Source organism: Macaca nemestrina, chromosome 20, assembly GCF_043159975.1.
Source record: "Macaca nemestrina isolate mMacNem1 chromosome 20, mMacNem.hap1, whole genome shotgun sequence".
Classification (NCBI taxonomy): Eukaryota; Metazoa; Chordata; class Mammalia; order Primates; family Cercopithecidae; genus Macaca; species Macaca nemestrina.
Genome location: NC_092144.1, coordinates 37,404,352 through 37,427,664, shown reverse-complemented (window position 1 = coordinate 37,427,664; position 23,313 = coordinate 37,404,352). Strand labels below are relative to the sequence as shown.

Genomic DNA, 23,313 nt, shown 5'->3' with positions numbered 1-23,313 from the left:
TTTTTTTTGAGACGGAGTCTGGCTCTTTCACCCAGGCTGGAGTGCAGTGGCGCGATCTCAGCTCACTGCAAGCTCCGCCTCCCAGGTTCAAGCCATTCTCCTGCCTCAGCCTCCCAAGTAGCTGGGACTACAGGTGCCCGACACCATGCCCGGCTAATTTTTTTTCGTATTTTTAGTAGAGACTGGCTTTCACCGTGTTAGCCAGGATGGTCTCGATCTCCTGATCTTGTGATCCACCCGCCTTGGCCTCCCAAAGTACTGGGATTACAGGCGTAAGCCACTACACCTGGCCCAACATCTTTTCTTTAAGAGAAGACTGAGACCCCTTCCAGCTCTGACATCCTCTAACTCTCTAATGTGATTTGCAGACTCTGCCATCCCAGGCTTGGAGACTGTTGTTGGATAATGAGGAAGTGTAAGATGTTATGTTCACATTATGGTGTACTAAAGCCCAGGAGAATGAAGAAGAGAAGCTTCCCCATGCCTAAAGGTGAGACCATGCGATAGTGTCCTGAGGCTGCAGTAACAGATTCTTACACACTAGGTGGCTTCAATACCAGAAATGCATTCTGACACAGCTCCAGACACTAGAAGCTGAAATTAAGATGTTGACAGGGCCATGCTCCCTCCCGAGGCTCTAGAAAATAGCTCTTCCTTCTTCTCTCAGATTTTGGTGACTCCACGTGCTCCTTGGCTTGGGGCAGCCTCTCTCGAGTCTCTGCTTCCACCTTCAATGGCCCTCACTGATTCTCTCTGTGTCTCTTCTCTGTGTGTCTCTTATCACTGGATTTAGGGCCCATAAGTTAATCCAAGATTATCTGCTCTCCTGAGACCCTTAACTCAGTTACATCTGCAAAGACATTTTTTTTCCAAATGAGATCACACCCACAGACTAGGACGTGGACATGTCGTTTCAGTGACCACCATTAACACACTACAGACAAGCATCAGAATTTACCTCTAAGTTGTTTTTCTGCAAAGGTGCTCGCAGTAGTCTCATAGGACTTTCCAATGATGTAAACTGTTTTAAAGATCTTTGTTTATGCAAGAGCAAAATGAGAAAAGGAGAATTCTCCACACTGGCAAAAGGTTTTACAAAACCCTTCATTCCTCTCTACACCCAAGTCCTGGGCCCATGTAGGTGGGTTGTGAAGGTCTGACCAGAGCTGATTTTCAAACAGGCTCAGTAACAAAGCATGTGCCACCTCTGTAACCAAATGCAAGGATATAAGAAGCAGGAAGTATGAATTCACTGGGATCCCGAGGCGTCTTGGTGCCCACTCCGGAATGAGAGTCTCAACAAATGCTTGTTGACTGTAGGGCTTGAACACATGAACCCTGCTTAGTGAGGCTTCCCTCCCTTAACCAGCACTCAGTGGTTATATGATGCCTTTCTCAACAATACCCTGGTTCTGAGAAATCAAATGAAATATAAATTCTCTCTGCCACTAAGCAGTTCATTGGAGCCTCCTGTATTCAACTGTGTAATGAATACAATTATTCTTATTACCCAGCACCGAGATTGTGGGTGTGACTGCATGTTAAAGACTGCTTGTAAAAGGGGCACCTTAGCTATCCTGCAGGACACCCAGCTACCTGTCCACGTGGGACTTGTCTTATCTCCTTTCTACTGCTACGATTGTGGGAGAGGAAGATAATGAGGTTTTTTTGTTGTTTTTTGAAAAAAATATGTCACAAAAGGTAAGTAGAAACTTAAACTCCGAAAGAAATTTCTCTATTAACACAACTTATGAAAATATTTTGTTCAGGGAAGTGCATCATGCTACCTCTCCAAAACCCTTGCAGAAGAGAAACGAGAAACATAGAAATCCATCTAAAAGCAGAGTTGCGTTGTTCCTCATGGCCCATTTAAGACATCGTTGTCCTTACAAACTCTTCAAACTTCTCACCCAGGCTGCTGGGTGCTCCAGAGTCTGATCTGGATCACTGAAGTTCACATGAGACACTATTTGAAAAGGAGTGCTGTTTCATTCTGCAGACCTTACACTACACAGAACAATTAAATGTGGTGCCAGAGAAGAGTGGGAGAAACAGAGCCTGCTGAGTCAACTTCAATGAACTGGTAAAGATGACTATAATTAGTGGTACCAATTTCCATATTCCATGTTAAAACCATGTATTTGGTTATGTAGATTAAACATATTCCTTACAATGTTAATTTCCACTTCTGCAGAGAGCACACTTACGGCTAATCAAAGCTGAGTTCTTAGTGCCTGGATTTTTCGTGTGCATAGATTTGTATGTTTCACAGGTTCCAAAACACCAGAAGTCAGAGGCCAGAGCACTTGAAATGTGAACTGAGCTCACAGAATCACCATTGTCAGTCAGGACATTCCAACATGTTTTCCTGACATATCTGTGTCAATTGTCATTTCTACAATTAAAACTATTATAAACAAGTTCCCTTCCTTAAACTCTTTCCATCACTGCCAATCTCAGAAGAGTCACTTGAAGCATGATTCAAATTTTAAAACATGTTAGGGCTAGGGAAGTTCCTCAAAGTCGGTGTGACCTGCTTGGGCATGGAAGGTGGGGGCAGAGCACGTGTGAGCCCTGCCTGTGAGCAGTGTACCCTCATGGGCTCTGCGGTTCCAGCCTTTCCTGCAGAGCTGAGTCCGACAGACAGAGCTACGCAGTAACTCCTTCTCACACTAGAACTTTGCCAAAAGATACTCATGGGCTGAAACTACCAGAGTCACTTTTTGGCTTAGAATACCACACAATGTCCAGATGATCATTTGCACAGTGGAATCTATGTTGTGGATCAGCCAAGATAAAAGAGGCAGATTCAGCAAGGGGGACTCACCCTGATTTATAAACACGTGGTTTTCAACGCAGAACCTCTCTTGGTCCAAACCCTGCTCCCCTTTACTCTCTGATCAAGTGACAGGCAATGCATCCTCCTGTCTGCCCCACTAGACCACAAAGAACCTGTTCATCCCCGAATTTCTTCACATTCCTCAAATCTGCCCAAAGCCTTTGGGTCAGAACTTTCTCTGACTACACCTGCTTTCTAGCTCCCCTGCTTTCCATTCCTTCCTTTGGTGCTGTGATCTTAATTAGATGCCAGCATGGGCTTCTTTTTGATTAAAATCAAAGGCCACCCTCACACCTCAGTGTCCTTCATCTCCCCACTCCCTGCCTGAGCAAGTCCAGCCTCCTGAGGTTTATCCATGTCTTTGCAGCATTTGGCCTCAGCCTCCTCCCCCAGCCTCCCTCTTTGCTCCCCTCTACTAACACGCTGTGCCCTTTCTCACATGAGCATGGCTGTCTCTGAGCTCTGAGGAATGCAAGACCTATGGACATGTGAGCAAAATGTCAATTATTTCCAGCTACCAATAATCAAGCAGGTACTTCGTTAACCCTGACAACACCTATGAACAACGGCCCAGTACACAGAAGTTACAATTTCTTTTCTCTGTGACAGATATGAGCTGGTGTTAAAGCGTGTGCTAATTATTGAAATGTGCCCTCCATTCTGAGAAGCATTTTCATGCAGATTTATGGGGCCCTGCTTGCTGCCCAAGCACAACCTGCTGCCTTTCTCATCTAAACTCAATCTCTTCCCTACTGGAAGTGAGAGGTAAAGCCAGCTGAGCTTCTGGGTTGGGTGGGGACTTCCAGAAATTTTGTGTCTAGCTAAAGGATTGTAAATGCACCAATCAGTGCTCTGTGTCTAGCTAAAGGATTGTAAATGTACCAATCAGCACTCTATGAAAATGCACCAATCAGCACTCTGTAAAATGGACCAATCAGCACTCTGTGAAATGGACCAATCAGCAGGATGTGGGCTGGGACAAATAAGGGAATAAAAGCTGGCCACCTGAGCCAGCAGAGACAACCCAAGCTGGCCACCCGAGCAAGCAGAGACAACCAACTGGGGTTCCCTTTCACCCTGTGGAAGCCTTGTTCTTTAGCTCTTCACAATAAATCTTTCTGCCACTCACTCTTTGGGTCCGCACTACCTTTATGAGCTGTAACACTCACCATGAGGGTATATGGCTTCATTCCTGAAGTCAGTGAGACCACGAACCCACTGGGAGGAATAAACAACTCCAGATGTGCCACGTTTAAGACTGGTAACACTCGCTATGAAGGTCTGCAGCTTCACTCCTGAAGTCAGTGATTTCATGGACCTACCAGAAGGAAGAAACTCTGGACACATCTGAACATCTGAAGGAACAAACTCCGGACACACCATCTTTAAGAACTGTAACACTCACTGCGAGGGTCTGTGGCTTCATTCTTGAAGTCAGCAAGACCAATAACCCACCGGAAGGAACCAACTCCAGAAACATTTTGGCAACCCAGATGGGATTATCACCTATCGACAAGCGGTGAGTACCATTGGATCCCTTTCACTTGTTATTCTGTCCTATTTTTCCATAGAATTCAGGGGCTAAATACTGGGCACTTGTCAACTAGTGAAAAGTGACTAGCATGGCCGCCAGACTAAAGACAATGGTGTCAGGCTTTCTGGGAAGGGGCTCTCTAACAACCCCCGACTCTTCCAAGTTGGGAGCATTGGTTTGCCTGGAACCAGCTTCTGCTTTTTCTGTACTTCTGGGCTGAGCCAAGGGTTGACAGAGAGGAAAGCCATTCAGCTCCAGAGTCTCAACAACAAGTTGGTTGACCCTGCAGCTGTGAGCAGAACTCTGAAAGTCACAACACCCAAGCGAGACTTGCCCATCTATCCTATCTATCCTGACCCTTGCCTCCTGGGTCCTAGTCCTAATGCCTGTCAGAAAAACTTCCTCTTGCCTCTCTTCTCTGAGGGTAGTCCCACTTCTAAAAACCATTCCCTGTCTCTGGTGCTTTTCTACTTTCTCCTATAAGAATGATTTCTATTATAAACTTCAGGACTCAGAGATTCCCTTTTTTAGGCACCAGGCTCACCAATCAGAAAGACATAATTTTTGCCCAAAGCCCCATCATCCTCTCCAGCACCTGTTGTTTCCTGACTTTTTAATGATTGCCATTCTAACTGGTGTGAGATGGTATCTCATTGTGGTTTTGATTTGCATTTCTCTGATGGCTAGTGATGATGAACATTTTTACATGTGTCTGTTGGCTGTATGAATGTCTTCTTTAGAGAAGTGTCTGTTCATATCCTTTGCCGACTTTTTGATGGGATTGTTTGTTTTTTCCTTGTAAATTTGTTTGAGTTGTTTGTAGGTTCTGGATATTAGCCCTTTGTCAGATGAGTAGATTGCAAAAATTTTCTCCTATTCTGTAGGTTGCCTGTTCACTCTGATGGTAGTTTCTTTCACTGTGAGGAAGCTCTTTAGCTTACTTAGATCCCATTTGTCAATTTTGGCTTTTGTTGCCGTTGCTTTTGGTGTTTTAGACATGAAGTCCCTGCCCATGCCTATGTCCTGAATGGTATCACCTAGGTTTTCTTCTAGGGTTTTCATGGTTTAAGGTCTAACATTTAAGTCTCTAATCCATCTTGAATTAATTTTCATATAAGGAGTAAGGAAAGGATCCAGTTTCAGCTTTCTACTTATGGCTAGCCAATTTTCCCAGCACCACTTATTAAATAGGTAATCCTTTCCCCATTTCTTGTTTCTCTCAGGTTTGTCAAAGATCAGATGGCTGTAGATGTGTGGTATTATTTCTGAGGGCTCTATTCTGTTCCATTGGTCTATATCTCTGTTTTGGTACCAGTACCATGCTCTTTTGGTTACTGTAGCCTTGTAGTGTAATTTGAAGTCAGGTAGCGTGATGCCTCCAGCTTTGTTCTTTTGGCTTAAGATTGTCTTGTCAATGCGGGGTCTTTTTGGTTCCATATGAACTTTAAAGCAGTTTTTTTTTTTTCCAATTCTGTGAAGAAAGTAATTGGTAGCTTAATGGGGATGGCATTAAATCTATAAATTACCTTGGGCAGTATGGTCATTTTCACAATATTGATTCTTCCTATCCATGAGCATGGTATGTTCTTCCATTTGTTTGTGTCCTCTTTTATTTCACTGAGCAGTGGTTTGTAGTTCTCCTTGAAGAGGTCCTTTACATCCCTTGTAAGTTGGATTCCTAGCTATTTTATTCTCTTTGAAGCTGTTGTGAATGGGAGTTCATTCATGATTTGGCTCTCTGTTTGTCTGTTACTGGTGTATAAGAATACTTGTGATTTTTGCACATTGATTTTGTATCCTGAGACTTTGCTGAAGTTGCTTATCAGCTTAAGGAGATTTTTTGGCTGAGACAATGGGGTTTTCTAAATATACAATCATGTCATCTGCAAACAGGGACAATTTGACTTCTCCTTTCCTAACTGAATATCCTTTATTTCTTTCTCTTGCCTGATTGCCCTAGCCAGAACTTCCAACACTATGTTGAATAGGAGTGGTGAGAGAGGGCATCCCTGTCTTGTGCCAGTTTTCTAAGAGAATGCTTCCAGTTTTTACCCATTATAGTATTCTCTGATGGTAGTTTGTATTTCTGTGGGGTCGGTGGTGATATTCCCTTTATCATTTTTTATTGCGTCTATTTGATTCTTCTCTCTTTTCTTCTATATTAGTCTTGCTAGTGGTCTATCAGTTTTGTTGATCTTTTCAAAAAACCAGTTCCTGGATTCTTTGATTTTTTGGAGAGTTTTTTTGCATCTCTATCTCCTTCAGTTCTGCTCTGATCTTAGTTATTTCTTGCCTTCTGCTAGCTTTTGAATGTGTTTGCTCTTGCTTCTCTAGTTCTTTTAATTGTGATGTTAGGGTGTCAATTTTAGATCTTTCCTGCTTTTGTGGGCATTTAGTGCTATAAATTTCCCTCTACACACTGCTTTAAATGTGTCCCAGAGATTCTGGTATGTTGTATCTTTGTTCTCATTGGTTTCAAAGAACATCTTTATTTCTGCCTTCACTTTGTTATGTACCCAGTAGTCATTCAGGAGCAGGTTGTTCAGTTTCCATGTAGTTGAGCAGTTTTGATTGAGTTTCTTAGTCCTGTGTTCTAGTTTGATTGCCTGTGGTCTGAGAGACAGTTTGTTATAATTTCTGTTCTTTTACATTTGCTGAGGAGTCCTTTACTTCCAACTATGTGGTCAATTTTGGAATAAGTGTGATGTGGTGCTGAGAAGTATGTATATTCTGTTGATTTGGGGTGGAGAGTTCTGTAGATGTCTGTTAGGTCCGCTTGGTGCAGAGTTGAATTCAATTCCTGGGTATCTTTATTAACTTTCTGTCTCATTGATCTGTCTAATGTCAACAGTGGAGTGTTAAAGTCTCCCATTATTATTGTATGGGAGTCTAAGTCTCTTTGTAAGTCTCTAAGGACTTGCTTTATGAATCTGGGTGCTCCTGTATTGGGTGCAAATATAATTAGGATAGTTAGCTCTTCCTGATGAATTCATCCCTGTACCATTATGTAATGGCCTTCTTTGTCTCTTTTGATCTTTGATGGTTTAAAGTCCATTTTATCAGAGACTAGGATTGCAACCTCTGCTTTTTTTTGTTGTTTGTTTTCCATTTGCTTGGTAGATCTTCCTCCATCCCTTTATTTAGAGCCTATGTGTGTCTCTGCATGTGAGATGGGTCTCCTGAATACAGAAAACTGATGGGTCTTGACTCTTTATCCAGTTTGCCAGTCTGTGTCTTTTAATTGGACCATTTAGTCCATTTACAATTAAGGTTAATATTGTTATGTGTGAACTTGATCCTGTCATTATGATATTAGCTGGTTATTTTGCTTGCTAGTTGATGCAGTTATTCCTAGCATTGATGGACTTTACCTTTTGGCATGTTTTTGCAATGGCTGGTACTGGTCGTTCCTTTCCATGTTTAGTGCTTCCTTCAGGATCTCTTGTAGGGCAGGCCTGGTGGTGACAAAATCTATAAGCATTTGCTTATCTGTAAAGGATTTTATTTCTCCTTCACTTATGAAACTTAGTTTGGCTGGATATGAAATTCTGGGTTGAAAATTCTTTTCTTTAGGAATGTTGAATATTGGCCCCCACTCTCTTCTGACTTGTAGAGTTTCTGCCAAGAGATCCGCTGTTAGTCTGATGGGCTTCCCTTTGTGGGTAACATGACCTTTCTCTCTGACTGCCCTTAACATTTTTTCCTTCATTTCAACTTTGGTGAATCTGACAATTATGTGTCTTGGAGTTGCTCTTCTAGAGGAGTATCTTTGTGGCATTCTCTGTATTTGCTGAATTTGAATGTTGGCCTGCTTACTAGGTTGGGGTAGTTCTCCTGGATGTTATCCTGTTTTCCAACTTGATTCCATTTTTCCCCATCACTTTCAGGCACACCAATCAGACATAGATTTGATCTTTTCACATAATCCCATATTTCTTGGAGGCTTTGTTCATTTCTTTTTACTCTTTTTTCTCTACACTTCTCTTCTTGCTTCATTTCATTCATTTGATCTTCAATCACTGATACTCTTTCTTCCAGTTGATTGAGTTGGTTACTGAAGCTTGTGCATTTGTCATGTAGTTCTCGTGTCATGGTTTTCATCTCTATCAGTTCTTTTATGGTCTTCTCTGCATTGATTATTCTAGTTATCCATTCATCCATTCTTTTTTCCAGGTTTTTAGTTTCTTTGCATTGGGTACATAGTTCCTCCTTTAGCTCTGAGAAGTTTGATCAGCTGAAGCCTCCTTCTCTCAACTCATCAAAGTTGTTCTCCATCCAACTTTGTTCCGTTGCTAGTGATGATCTGTGCTCCTTTGGAGGGGGAGATTTGCTCTAATTTTTTGAATTTCCGCTTTTCTGCACTGCTTTTTCCCCATCTTTGTGGTTTTATCTGCCTTTGGTCTTTGATGATGGTGACGTACTGATGGGGTTTTGGTGTAGGTGTCCTTTCTGTTTGTTCGTTTTCCTTTTAACAGTCAGGACCCTCAGCTGCAGGTCTGTTGGAGTTTGGTTGAAGTCCACTCCAAACCCTGTTTATCTGGGTATCAGCAGCGGAGGCTGCAGAAGATAGAATATTGCTGAACAGCGAGTGTTGCTGTCTGATTCTTGCTCTGGAAACTTCGTCTCAGAGTTGTACCCAGCTGTGTGAGGCATGAGGTGTTGGTCTGCACCTAGTGATGGATGTCTCTCAGTTAGGTTACTCAAGGGTCAGGGACCCACTTGAGCATGCAGTCTGTCCATTCTCAGATCTCAACCTCCATGCTGGGAGACCCACTGCTCTCTTCAATGCTGTTCGAAAGGGTCATTTACATCTGCAGAGGTTTCTGCTGCTTTTTTTTAGCTATGCCCCGTCCCCAGAGGTGGAGTCTACAGAGGCACGCAGGCCTCCTTGACCTGCGGTGGGTTCCACCCAGTTCGAGCTTCCCTGCAGCTTTGTTTACCTACTTAAGAATCAGCAATGGTGGGTGCCCCTCTCCCAGCCTCGCTGCCACTTTGCACTTAGATCTCAGACTACTGTGCTAGCAATGAGGGAGGCTCTGTGGGCGTGGGACCCTCCAGGCCAGGTGTGAGATATAATCTCCTGCTGTGCCATTTGCTAAGACCCTTGGTAAAGCACAGTATTAGGGTGGGAGTTACCAGATTTTCCAGGTGTTGTGTGTCTCAATTTCCCTTGGCTAGGAAAAGGAATTCCCTTCCCCCTTGTGCTTCCCAGGTGAGGTGACACCTCACCCACCTTCAGCTCTTGCTGGTTGGGCTGCACCTGCAGACCAGCATCGAGTGTCCGACAAGCCCCAGTGAGATGAACCCAGTACCTTAGTTGAAAATGCAAAAATCACTCATCTTCTGTGTGACTCATGCTGGGAACTGGAGGCTGGAGCTGTTCCTATTCGGCCATCTTGGGCACCCCCTCCGATTTTCAGTCCATACTGTTATTGCAAAAATATATGTATGTATTCTTTTTGTAGCAAGGAAAAATAACAGTTTGCGCTTTTTAAAAAATCAAATATAAAGACTAGTTATGACAAAAAGTGTTTTTGTTCCTTTATTCTCAATTAATACAGATTAATTTTAAAATGCATTAAAGCAATAGTGAAGAAAGTAAAAAGATGCCATGGAAGTCTTTTTGTCTTCTTGTTTCTATGAAGAAATACACTACTTTTTAAGAATATCTGGTGAGAGATGTAGATTTTAACTTTATAATCAGATTTTTCAGATGTACTTAAAATACAAGCAGAAAAATGTTATAAACAAGTAAAATTAAGCAAATTCTGATCACCAGAAGCAGAACTAATTAAAACATGTTTTAATTGAAAATACTTCCTAGTTTCCTCCTGTCAATCTTAATTATTTGATAGAAGAAATAAAGACAGACATTAAAAAAACAGTTATTTCCTGAGATTCTCTTCTACTTTAAGAGCCCTTCATGTATAATGAAATCATCTGAATAGACATGGCAGTCTTTTATGTGTCCGGCTGGAGGACAGAAACTTCTACAACTTTTTAATTCAGCAGTTGTATCCACAATTTGCTATCAAACTCTAAAGTCAGGGAGCCCACATGAGAACGTAGCAACTGATTGAGAGTTGGTTTCTCCCTTAAAATCTGGAAGAATGCTTAGTGAGCCTGAGATATACTGTCAGATCTCCTTCTGTTGATTGCTGCTTTGGCAAAATAAGGATTAGCCACCAATCTACCAAATGCTACGTCATTTTAATGCCTGATGTGTCCACATTCTCCATCAATGATCCCAGACATAAGTATGTGGGAGACACAACTATGTGAGTAATTAGGAGATAAAATGTTTGGGGGAGGCAACATAAATACAGGAAGAGGTGAATTCACAATATGGGAGCATGGAATTCTATGTCAAGGTGGGTGACATGGGTGGGCACTGTCAACTTCATTCAATTGGTACGTAAGGCAATTGGGAGAGGCAGATGAGAAAATGTAATAGTTGAGCTGAATCCTAAGAGAAGAGCAACTGTTCTTTCCATTTTCAGGACTTTAGAGTCAGCACATCTTCCCCATGCTTTCTCATTGCTCATTCATCTCCAGTGGAAAAGCAGGGGAGGCAAAGTCCATATGCTGAAGCAGAGGGACTGTTGGTTGGACTTAGAAAGTTAAAGAAATAGGTAAGCTTAGGACAATATTATTGGTAATAATGCTGCTTTTAGCGCTTTACTTAGAGAACTTTTTAGCTCACCATGAATAGAAATAGGGTTGATGCAGAGTGGTTATGAGCACAGACTTGGGAACCAGGCTGATTGGGAATTCAAGTCCCAGCTCCACATTTTCTGAGCAGTGTGATCCTGGACACCTCAGCTCCTACTACTTCAGCTTTCTCATCAGGGAAAAACAGATAATAATAGTACTTACATCATATAATTCAGAAGATTTAACAGATTGACTCAGGTTAAGTTAGGCAGGTGAAACAAGGGAGAAGCAACTGTTCAGACATGGAATGAAAGGGAATTGACAAGAGGAGGATTTGAAATTTGAGGCTGTATAAGAATCATTTAGGTTACCTCTTAAAAATTTAGATTCCCAGGCCTTAGTCCCAGGCATTGAGACTCAGTAGTTCCGGGGCCCAAGAGGCTGTTTTATAAAAGTAAATTTACAAAAAGTCGCCAAAATAACTCAGAGTTTCTGAATACCATTGCCAATTTTCCCCTAATGCGAACATCTTATTAACATGGCACATTTGTTAAAACTAAAGTCAGTGTTGACACGTTACTACTTCATCAGATATCCCACTCAAGTTCTTTATCTGTTCCATGATCAAATCTAGGATACCACACTGCACTTAGAAAACCTTCATTTTTCATAAGCTCTTTCAGTGGAAGAGAGACAGGGGAGTTGAGGACTACATTTTGAGAAAACACAGACATTCAGAGAACCAAACCAAAATTACTGCATCCCCAAGTTGGGGAGGTATGTGCAATTTTAAGGAAGATAATTGATGGAGCAGGTGTAAATAAAAGGTTGATTTTAGAGTTAGAGATGCAATGCTTTCCATTAGATGGGAAGGGGTTACCTTCAGAACAAGGAATTTAATGTCAGAGGAAATAGTAGGTTTTGGAAGGTGGGGGTGCAACCTCAACCTCAGTCTAGATTGAGAATACATGATGAGGGTTGTGAGTAGGTCAGGAGAATAGGTAAGTGCAGTAAGTTGGGAAGAGCTGCTTTGGAGAACACAGGATTCACATAAGTGATGAAAGGGAGGTACAAGGGGTGAGTTAATCTGCAAGCCACATACAGCCTGCATGCTCTGGAACCTGGTGCTAATAATGCATTGGCAGTGGGTCATAATGACCAACATCAAGCATTGCAGAAAAAGCCAGGGTAAGACTGGGAGAATTTTGTTTAAAGAGGGTCCTAAGGGTCTTGGGTGAAGCAGCTGGTGAAAGAGGAGGTGGAGAAAACACTTGAAGCTCTACCTGTGGAAGAGTCAGTTGTCACACCGAGGAGACACAGGAGCCACCAGCTTGGGCTGACGGGTAAGGGTCTGTAGAACAGACAAGGAGGAGAAGACAAAGCAATTTTTCTTACAAGAAGGTAGCAGCCTAATTTGAGAATCAGTGGAGGTCTTTTGAAGAAGATACTACTGGTATTTTATTAAAGACCTTAGGTTGTGTGACTATTACTGAATTTTCCTAATCACATTAAAATTGCTTAGCTCCCTTACAGCAGTTGTAAGAATCACCTAACTTGTTCCTCTTTAAAGAGTATTAACCTTATTTCACTGGACTTAAGATTCTCATAATTTTTATTATATTTCACTTTCCCAGTTAGTTTTTCTTCCTGCACCCTGGAGATCCTAAACCACAAGCGGATATTCTTAAAATTTATTTCACATTAAGTACCTATTCTGTCACTTGCCAAACACATTTAAAATAACTGAGTGGAAATTGCCTTAAAAACTTGTGTTGTAGGGGTGCAGACTCCACTGAAGGGCTCTTACATCTTTTGCTTTGCCTGCTGGCACAATGTCAGGCCCAATCAGGTCTGGAAGTGACTGTTGAGTAGATTTTAGATTAATCCTTAACTTGGGCGTACTCTACAGATCCTGTGTAGAAACTAGCACTTACCTGGGAGATTTCTCTGCCATCTGTGAAGTGATTTTCCAAGTAGTTTCATACTCAACAATGCTGTGTGAAGGAAGAGTCAGGCCACGGTCATCTTAAATGTGCGTAGGGAGAAGCCCTTGGTGATGAAAACTTCAAGCTAACTTGCATACTGCAGCTAAACTAGTTTCCAGAAACATTGAATGAGCTGAATACAGAACTAAGAATGATTTGATTTTTGGTTAAAATTGGCTTTGGCATTTTTTTAAAATCAAGAAATAGTGTATTTAGAAATGTAAAAAAACTAGGCCAAAAATGAACCTTGAGTTGTGATAAAATTGGAATTTAGTGTTGTTGGATTTTAGTAATGTGGGCATATAGGTTACATAAAGAGGAAATGTGAGGGAAAGGGCCAGGATAAGATTTCTCCAGAAACACTGAGCTCTAAGCAGTCACCTTAGGATGAACCACATGAAATTGCCATTGACAACCATTTTTGACCTACAAGAATGGCAATTTCACTTGGTTCAAATGTATATTTCAAAACTTTGTCTTTTCCTTGCAATGATGTAAAAGTTCAGTTCACAATATACTGGAGTTAAAATTTCACTCGTGGCTGTATTACAACAGTTGAAATATTTCCTAGATATCAAACTCTAAGAAAACTGCCATAGTTGCCACTGGACTAGCAGCTTGGTTTCCATGCCCCATAACATTTGTCAGAAAACCTATCTGCTTTCAGTGACATTTTATTCTTATCCTAAGTTGACCCAATTTCCCAGTTATCAAAATGACTGTGTTATCTTCTAGAATTCAAGCCAAATGGGAGAGCAATGTTAGTGATTTTTATTCTACTGACTTATTCCTGAAGTCACAAATTCATGCCCAGTGCTTCTCTCCCAAACTGTTTTTTGAAGCTTCGACCACTCATATATGACAGGATTTCTGCTTGTTGTCATATTATATGCTGCAAAACTTCTTATAAACAGTAATTTATGATAAATATTTTCTTTTAAGTTAAATGAGATCATTGATTTTAGCCAGCACTTTATCAAGATAAGGTGATGAGTTATTTAAAGATTTTACCTTAGGTACTAAAGAATTAAAGATTTAGTGAGACTCACTGAAGCTGAGTGGCTAGATTCTTAGTTCTGAAAAACAACCTAACTGATTTGATATATTTTTAACTAAAATATAAGCTTGAAAACAGTGTGCTAAAGTCAAATTATGTGATCTGTCACCCTCTGTACCGCAACGCTAATTCTATATTTTGTACTTCCATTTTTTTTTTCTGTGTAACTAAAAACCTCAAACACCTCTTGTTCTAATTCTGTATTATTTCTGGAAATCCTTTCTCTTTGTATATTTACATAATTTTATATCCTAATAAGCACATCATGCTTTTTTTCTCGCAGGTACAATAATCATTTATTCAAAGATGCCATCTAATGTACTATGCCACTAAGTACGGTGGCCAGACAGTGATTTTAAGTGTAACAAATTATCTTCACATTGAAAAGAGCTTAAGAGAGAGAGAACAAATATTATATCATAAACAGAGGCATGAATCAAACCAACTTATGAACAGTGAAAGCTAGTTATCAAAATATCTTTGGACATGTCAAGACTGACTTAAACCATTTAAGTTAGGCAAATATGTAACATAATGTAAATACAAGTGTTATAAACACATTGGTCACATTTTAATTAAAACAGCTTATCAGGTTTTCTTTTAATGTAAACATGAGAAATAAAAATCACATAAATTATAGATAGCCTTTATCATTTGAAAATAAAACTGCAATAAATACTTAAATCTCCAAACTCTAAACTCCATAAACAGTAATTTTTGAGGAAGTAAGATTTCTAAGGTTTATGGAAGTTCTTCTTTGTAAACAGGAGGACATGAAATATAATACCTGTAGCCAGGCTAACACGTGGGATAATAAAATATTTAATCACCTACTACTATTAGGGTACAATTCCTTCTAATCTGTTACATGTAAATTAACACTGATCATATTCTTCCTTTATCACATGTAGGGAAAATAATTTTAGGTGATCAATGTAGATAAGAGCCCTGCTAAGAACTACTTTAAGAGAAGAGGGCACTTTATAAAAATAGAAAAATTCCAAAAGTCTTAGTGTAATTTTAAGCTTTGATACTTATAAAAGTATCAATGCTACAAACATTTATAAAACATCATTGGAAAGTTTATTATATTGCTTATACATGTATTTAGTTTTGCAGTTCTTTAAAGGCATAGGGTCTCACCATGTTGCCAAGGCTGGAGTGCAATGGCTATTTACAGGCACAATCATACAGCACTGCTGCCTCCAATGCTAGGCCTCAAGTGATTCTCCCACTTAAATAAGTAGCTGGGACTACAGGCATGCCCAGCTCTTAAATATCAAGCTTTTAATTTTTTTGTTTCACTATTTCTTAGAGACAGCAGATATTAACTGAAACAAAAAGTTAAAAGCTTAATATTCAATTTTTGCAAAATAAACCAGAGGCAGTGGTACTACACCTACAGTCCTAGCTACTTGGTAGGCTGACATGGGAGAATTGCTTGAGGCCAGAATTTCCAGGCTGTGGTGTCCTGATTGTGCCTCTGAATAGCCATTGCACTCTAGCCTGGGCAACATAGTAAGACCCTATCTTTTATAAAAAGAAAAAATAAATACAGTTAAACTTTTGAATGATATTTTATAAAGGTTTATATACATAAGCTGCAGTGCGCTGGAGGGCCTAAGCACACTATATTAAAGCTAGAATCTGCCCTGAAACTTTTAGGTCACATCACATATTATTATTTTTATATTACCACTGGATCGTCATGTGGTTTGGCATTATGAAAACATCTCTCAATACATTTATTTAACAAATAAGAAAATTTATCAGCAAATGAGAAGGATCATTACAGTTTATAAGAAACATACCATGGACCCTAATACAAGTAGGTAACCAATAACTAATAGTTTTTCTTTTGTGACCCCAAACATGCTAAAATGTTAGCAAGTAATGCTTGCAAAAGATAGGAACAGCAAATGTCCTCCATCAGCTTTTGTTTAAAATGATTGCCAGTGACGAGCAGCTCCGATGGTAAGAGTAGGCAGGAAGAACTCTTTGACACCTGAAAATGAGCAGTCTGCTTCCAGTGGCTTCATGAGTTGTTACAGTCCCATGTTTTAATAGTAATACTGCATTTATTTTAAATGCATCTGCAGCAATATTGGGGAAAAGAAAAATAGAAAAGAAAATTTAGAAAATTATGTCTAAAATGTAAAAATTTAAACTATTGTTTTAAAGCCCTTACATAGTTCACAGCTATCAGTCCACACACTAAAAAAAATCTATGTATGGGCAAGAAGTCTTCACTTTGGAGTGATTTTTATACCTGTTTACGTTTAGCAAGACAGAAGAGTGTACGAGAGTTGTTGCACTGCAAAGATCCCATTTTTTTTTCCTGTGGAGTGCAGTCCTAGTTGTCCACAAGTCTCTCAACTTTAAGATCTTTCTTCTTTTGAAAATACTGACTTTTCTAGTTGTTGAGCAAGAGAGGTAATATTTTCCCGTCTTTTTTGATGAGGGGTTCAGATGATATAGCCCCTCATTTCTTCTTTCAAGAGATAATGGCTTTAGAGCGCTGAAGAGTAATGAAATTATCAGCGCTGAAGGACCTTCTCATGGTAGCACTATAAAAGATTTTTGTGTCTTCCACCCTTGAAACAGCCTAAGAAAGTCAATGAAACAGAAAAGAGGTACAATTTTTAAAAGGGCTCTAACCTTTTAACAAGCACCATTGATGATAAGCCTCACATGCAGACTCCTTTAGATAGTTCACAGTTACAGCTACTTTGGCTGAGGTTCACACTGCCAAGTTCCGGGGATGCTACTCCCTGCCACCTCACTAAGGTAATCTCCTTTAAGGGCTATGATTAGATTGCTGGAGCAAAGGAAAATTTATAGTTTATTAATGTATTCAGATTCTACCCAATCTGCAGTAGTTATTATACCCTCAAAGCAAATTTGAATGAAGCAGATGTGTGCTGGCGTGCACTGGAACATCAAAGAGGTCGAACGAGTAAAGCATCAAAAGGCAGAACCTGACACATTAATTATGGTAGAAGGTATATTATTCGAAAGTACTTCCAAGGAACCACAGAAAGTACTAATTTTAAATATGCATCCATTTCAGTTGTAACTTTGCTCACAACTGAAATCAGAAGTCACAAACCATAAATATTGCTTTGCCCCCCAAAAGTTACCATTTCCAGTAAAACCCATGTACTTCTTGCATCCAGTACCTGAGATGCTCATACCTTATACAGACTAAGTGTAGGTCTCTTGGCTTAAGCACTAATGCTTTGCCTAACAAACTTATGGGACTGGCTGCACTGTAATATATACAATAGAAAATAACATAAATTTGCAAACTAAGTAATAAAAAACAGGCAAAAGTGGTAAGTGCATTATATATGCAGATATCATTTAAAATGGAATTACAAGAAATTATTCATGTATGCTTATTTGAAAGGGCAGCAATTCAAAAAGAATACCACTAAGCATGAATTAAATTTGGTTAAAAATATTCTGAATTATGGTCACAGAAGAGATCTATAATTTTTAAATAATGTGGATTCTTGTATAAACCATAAATAATACAGGAAATAAGATACCAAAAGGTTAATAAGCTCTTCAGCATGTAAGTTAATTTTGTAGCTTTTCATTTTTCTCATCACTACTTAATCTAATCTAGTTACAGATGTTGGCTTTGGTGGTTGACAGAAAACCCCCCTTAGTGACTTCATTGCCTTACTTGCAGGTTCTGTGCTCTTTCTTCGTTGAGAAGATAAACTGGCAAATGCAAGCTATTGCCCTTTGCCAAGGATCGAAGATCAAAATAGTACTTGGCATAAACACTTCCAGAAACTTTGATGTTATAGTCAATTAGCTGCAAAAACTGTCTTTCAAGCTCATTTCTGTGGGAGGAGGAACACAACAAAACCAACATAGGACAATGTTAGTCCGCTGGGATATCTTTGAAAACATTCTGATGTAAGAAATGTGGTAAAGCAATTATATGTTCTAGTTCTATTAGAACACATGAAAAAGCACACACTGAAGAGAAACCCTATAGATGTAATAAACATGGGAAAGCCTGCAGTTTTCTCAGTTCTCTTTGAAAACTTAGAAAAACTGATACTGGGGAAAAAGCATAAATGTAAAAAATGTGATAATAAACTTAATTTTCCCACTTGCTTTTAAAGACATTTTAGGATTTAAAATGGAGAAAAACACAAAATTTTAAGAAACATGGTAAAGTCTTCAGTTTTTGTCATTTCTCTTTGAAAACATAAAAGCGTTCAGTGAAGAAAAGTCTTATAAATACAAACATGTGGTAATGCCTTTACTTGTTCCAGTTCCACCTGAAGACAAGAAAAAAACTAATTTCTGAGGTAAAACCTATGAATGTACAGAATGTGAGAATGCCTTTATTTCATTTTCACTCAAAGATCCATGATATTACATGCTGTAGGTGGTCCTTATAAATATATAAAAAGCACACTGAATTGGAACCCCAGTAGTTTACAAAATACAAGGAAGTTTTCAGTTTTAATATTTTTTTTCAAAAGCTGTGTGAAAACTCCCACTAGAAAATAATTCTATAAATGTTGCTAAAATGAAAAGTCTGATGCCAACTGATTATTTTTATAATCCTCAAAAATGCATATAAATTTTACATGACTTTCAAATATTTTGCGTTTCTCAGTGGTTCCTTGTTACAGAATGTCTCTGCACTTTATATTTTCACTTCTTTTGCAAGAAAACATTAGGGTGAGAATTTTGTAGATACTCTTCAAACAATACTACATAAGTTTAGCTCATGTACTAAACATGTAGTGTTTTTTTCTGTTAAGTCATTTAATAAAATTTATTTCTATTCATTTAAAAATATAATTCTGAGCTACTAGGATGTCTGTAAATTCTGTTTTGAAACAAATAAAGGCTACCCAGTTGGATTCCTATGGTAATGTCCAAACAAGGTACAGTTGCTTGCACTCCCTTCTGCGTCCAGCACCCTGAGTCTGGGATGAGGAGAAAGGTGACCACCTCTTATGCATTTGTGCTGCTGACTCGGGGCTCATTCTTGAGAGTTCCCTTAGTGCAGGTGCACAGCTCAGACTCCATGCTCACTCACAAGGCCCCATAATAGTGATCAGATGACAGGAATGATGAATATCATTTATTAGCTCTGAAGAACTTGCAGACATTTTCACAAGGATAAAAGAAAGAGGCTTACTGAAGTTGAAAAGCACCAACAAAAGCCATGAGCACATCACCATGGCAACAAATGGATCCAGGGAGAGCCGCCCTGTTATTTCTGAGGAGGAAAAACTCGAAAACAACAAGGATTCGTCCCAAATACATATATAAGCTACATTTGATGGGAAAGGGAATCCCCTCCCTCTGCCTCAGTGCATGAGACTATGTCAAAGGGCATCACGCCAGTTTCTACTCACCTTGAAATTATGAAGATGAGAAACTGTCATTAGTGTCTAGTGACAGGAATACTCTTTAAACATTGGAAGGCAGAAAGATTAAAGAGAGATATCTTGGCTAGACTAAACTCACTTTATGATATGACTTCTGGCAGGGCACAGGACTTACACACTCAGTGTTTCTCCTGAGCTGGAAATAAAACCCCAAGGTGCTCAGCTTCTGTCACCCATGGCCAGAACAGAATGTTGGGGATGAGTTGAAGGCACTGAGAGAGATAAAGGCTGAGAGCAGCCTTTTGTCAGATGATCATACAGCTGCCCTCACCTATTTTTTTTTTTTTTTTAAAGAAACATGGTCTCAGTCTGTCACTCAGGCTAAAGTGCAGTGGCATGATCCTAGCTAACACCAGCCTCAAACTCCGGGGCTCAATCAACCCACTTACCTAAGCCTTTCAAGTCACTGAGACTACAGGCTTGTGCCACTGAGCTGGGCTAATTTAAAATAAAAATTCAATTAGAGACAGGGTCTTTGTTGCCCAAGCTGGTCTCAAACTTCTGTGCTCAAGTGATCCTCTTACCCTGGCCTCCAAAATTGCTGGAATTATAGGTGTCAGCCAGTGTACCTGGCTTCTTGTTAAATGTTTAAACAAATGAATATAAAATAATATAGAACTACTTTCACAGTAATCCCTGTAAAGACTTAATTGTATAAAGATAATCAATACCTGAACAACATATTTAGTTTCTTGGTTTTAAAGTTTTAATATCTTATCCACTGGCTAAGTCAACAAATGTTTGATGTTCTCTGGAAGAGCATTAAAAATATGCAGAGATGTAGTTTTCTCATTTGCTTAACTGAAAACCCATCTGAAACTACTTCCAACATCAATTACCTGTTCATATGACCATAGGTCTATAGAAATGTAAATCAGACAATGTTTTAATAATCAGCTAAACAGGACTTTTGTATTTATGTCTTTTATATTATCTCATATTTTTCCATGAACACATTTTGACTGTTTAGAAATATAATATTTTATTAAATTATTATGCCTATTAATAGAAGTTTAGTTACTGAAGATAAGCATTATGCCTACAGGATATGGAACTTCTTAGTTTTTTTTGTTTATTTTTTTAAGTGACTGAATAGCATACCCTTTACAGGTACAGCAAATTTTCTTAAGAGCAGCTGCTCAGTTTAACTGATATTTTGAAGGAAAATATATTTCAACAAGACATGAAGATGTTGAAGAGTTTTAAGAAAAACCTGATAGACGCTCATTTTTAAATGGTTCAATTTACAGTCAAAACAAGATTATTATGCATAATCAACAGCAGGGAGACAAGGAAAATGTGTATTAAACACTTTGTTGTAATGCTTTCCAGTTTCCAAAGATCATGAACAAAAGCAGCCTTTTCAGAGCATTGCTTCTGGTGTTTCCGCATTCACAAACAGAATTGCGTAGAATTGGTTTTCTTACAGCCGGCCTTTACCACCACTGCTCCTGGACCTCACATCTGTGGGAACTTGCATATTCCTTGACCTTGTAACTAGAACTAGAGCCCAGCCAGTTTAGTTGCAAGTTTTGAGAATAATTTAGCCACAGTTATAGCAGAGCTAAGTGTTCATAATTACAAATTTCGTTTCCTTTGAGAAATCAGTCTGCAGACTGATGACGGTAGTGATCAAAGTCAGTTTAGTGTCTGCAACTTTCAAAGTACTTCTAATTGTTTCAAATTAATTTTCTGCCACATCTTTTGCTAAAATGGCTACTAGCAACATCACCATCACCACCCGTTTATACTATCAATGAAGTGGTCATTTTCACCAACAGCCATTTCAACAGCAACCAACAGTCACTAGTCTTTTCTTAGTCACAACATCCTCACTTCAGTTGTATACATACAGTGTAGTAATTCTGAATGACAGTCTTTTTAAAAAATTGTGTATACATTATAGCTTTATATATTCATAGGGTATATTGGATATTTTGATACAGGCCAACGATGTGTACTAATCCTACCAAGGTAAATGAAGTATCCATCACACATTTCTCCTTTGTGTTACAAATAATCAAATTATAATCTTTTCATTGTTGTTAAATGTACAATTAAATAATTACTAGAGTCACCCTGTTGTGCTATCAAATACTACATCTTATTCGAAATACATTTTTGTACCCATTAACAATTACCTCTTACTCCCCATCCCCCATACTACCTTTACCAGTCCCTGGTAACAATTCTTCTACTGTCTATCTCCACAAGTAAAATTGTTTCAACATTTAACTCCCATAAACAGTGAGAACATGGGCTATTTCACTTAACATAATGAGTTAATACTCTATTTCATTATACTCCATTTCCATCCATGTTGTTGTTGCAAATAACAGAATCTCATTATTTTTTAAGGCTGAATAGTATTCCATTGTGTACATGTACCTTTTCTTTATCCACTCATCTGTTGATGGACACTCGGGATGCTTCTAAATCTTGGCTATTGTAAATAGTACTGCAACATACATGAGAGTGCAGGTGTCTCTTTGATATACTGATTTCCTTTATTTTGGGTATATACCCAGTAGCGGGATTGCTGGATCATATTGTAGCTCTGTTTTTAGTTTTGAGGACCCCCAAATTGTTCTCCATAGGGGTTGTACTAATTTACATTCCCACTAACAGTGTACAAGGTTTCCCTTTTTCCCATATCCTTGCCAGCATTTGTTAATTGCGTGTCTTTTGGATAAAAGTAATTCTAAGTGAGGTGAGATGGATCTCTCACTGTAGTGTTGGTTTGAATTTCTCTGATGATTAATAATGCTGAGTATCTTTTCATGTATCTGTTTGCCATTTGTATGTATTTTTTTAAAGTTTTGAAACGGAGTCTCACTCTATCACCAGGTTGGAGAGTGGCACAATCACAGCTCACCACAGGCTTGACCTTCTGAGGTCAGGTAATTTTCCGGCCTAGAACTCCCTTGCAGCAGGAACCAGAAGCATTTGCCATCAGCAGCTAATGCATCTTCTTTTGAGAAATGTCTATTCAGATCTTTTGCCCATTTTAAAATCGGATTATTAGTTTTTTTCTCACAGAGTTGTTTGCACTTCTCATATATTCTGGTAATTAATCTCTTGACAGATAGTTTGCAAATATCTTTTCCCAGAATGTGGGTTGTCTCTTCACTTTGTTGTTTCCTTTGCTTTGCATAAGTTTTTTAACTTGATGTGACTTCATTTGCCCATTTTTGTTTTGGTTGCATGTGCTTATGGAGTATTAAAAAATCTTTTTCCAGTCCAATGTCTTCAAGAATATTCCTAATCTTTTATTTTAGTTTCATAGTTTGAGGTCTTAAATTTAAATATTCAATGCATTTTGATTTGAGTTTTGTATAAGGTGAAGATAAAAACTAGTTTCATTCTTCTGCATATGGATATCCAGTTTTCCCAGCATCATTTATTAAAGATACCATCCTTTCCCCATTGTATATTATTGGCATCTTTGTTGAAAATGAGTTCACTGTGGATATGTGGATTTGTTTCTGAGTTCTGTCTTCTGTCTCATTGGTCTATGTATCTGTTTTCATGCCAGTGTCATGCTGTTCTGGTTACTATAGTTGTAGAGTATCATTTGAAGTCAAACAATGTGACTCCTTCTGTTTTGTTTGTTCGTTTTTTTCCTGAGAATAGCTTTGAATATTCTGTGTCTTTTGTGGTTCCATAAAAATTTTAGGATTGTCTTTTCTATTTCTATGTCTATGAAGAATGTCATTAGTTCTTGCTGATATGTAGAGGTAGCACATTAGTGATCTTGGATTCGATCTGGAAGAATTCTCTGCATTAGCAGCCAGAGACTCATTTCTTCTCTTACT

The 23,313-nt window shown here is 38.9% G+C and overlaps 1 protein-coding gene and 1 long non-coding RNA gene across 2 annotated transcripts in view; both read right to left on the bottom strand.

Annotated features, from left to right (window-relative positions):
- Positions 1-9,613: 9,613 nt before the first annotated feature.
- On the bottom strand, positions 9,614-13,450 carry LOC139360283 (uncharacterized). Its single transcript, XR_011617585.1, has 3 exons — positions 12,962-13,450; positions 11,077-12,378; positions 9,614-9,799 (listed from the first exon to the last, which is right to left on the bottom strand). It is a non-coding gene; the product is annotated as an uncharacterized lncRNA (long non-coding RNA).
- Positions 13,451-15,800: 2,350 nt separating this feature from the next.
- The window catches only part of LOC105487646 (cyclin-Y-like protein 2), a 46,338-nt gene continuing 38,825 nt past the window's right edge, over positions 15,801-23,313 (bottom strand). The window contains exons 9-11 of the mRNA XM_011751146.3: positions 17,761-17,923; positions 16,339-16,674; positions 15,801-16,162 (exon numbers count right to left, since the gene is read on the bottom strand). Of these exons, the coding sequence (XP_011749448.2) occupies positions 16,564-16,674; positions 17,761-17,923 (274 nt within the window). The 3' untranslated portion in view covers positions 15,801-16,162; positions 16,339-16,563. The remainder of the gene's footprint in view (positions 16,163-16,338; positions 16,675-17,760; positions 17,924-23,313) is intronic.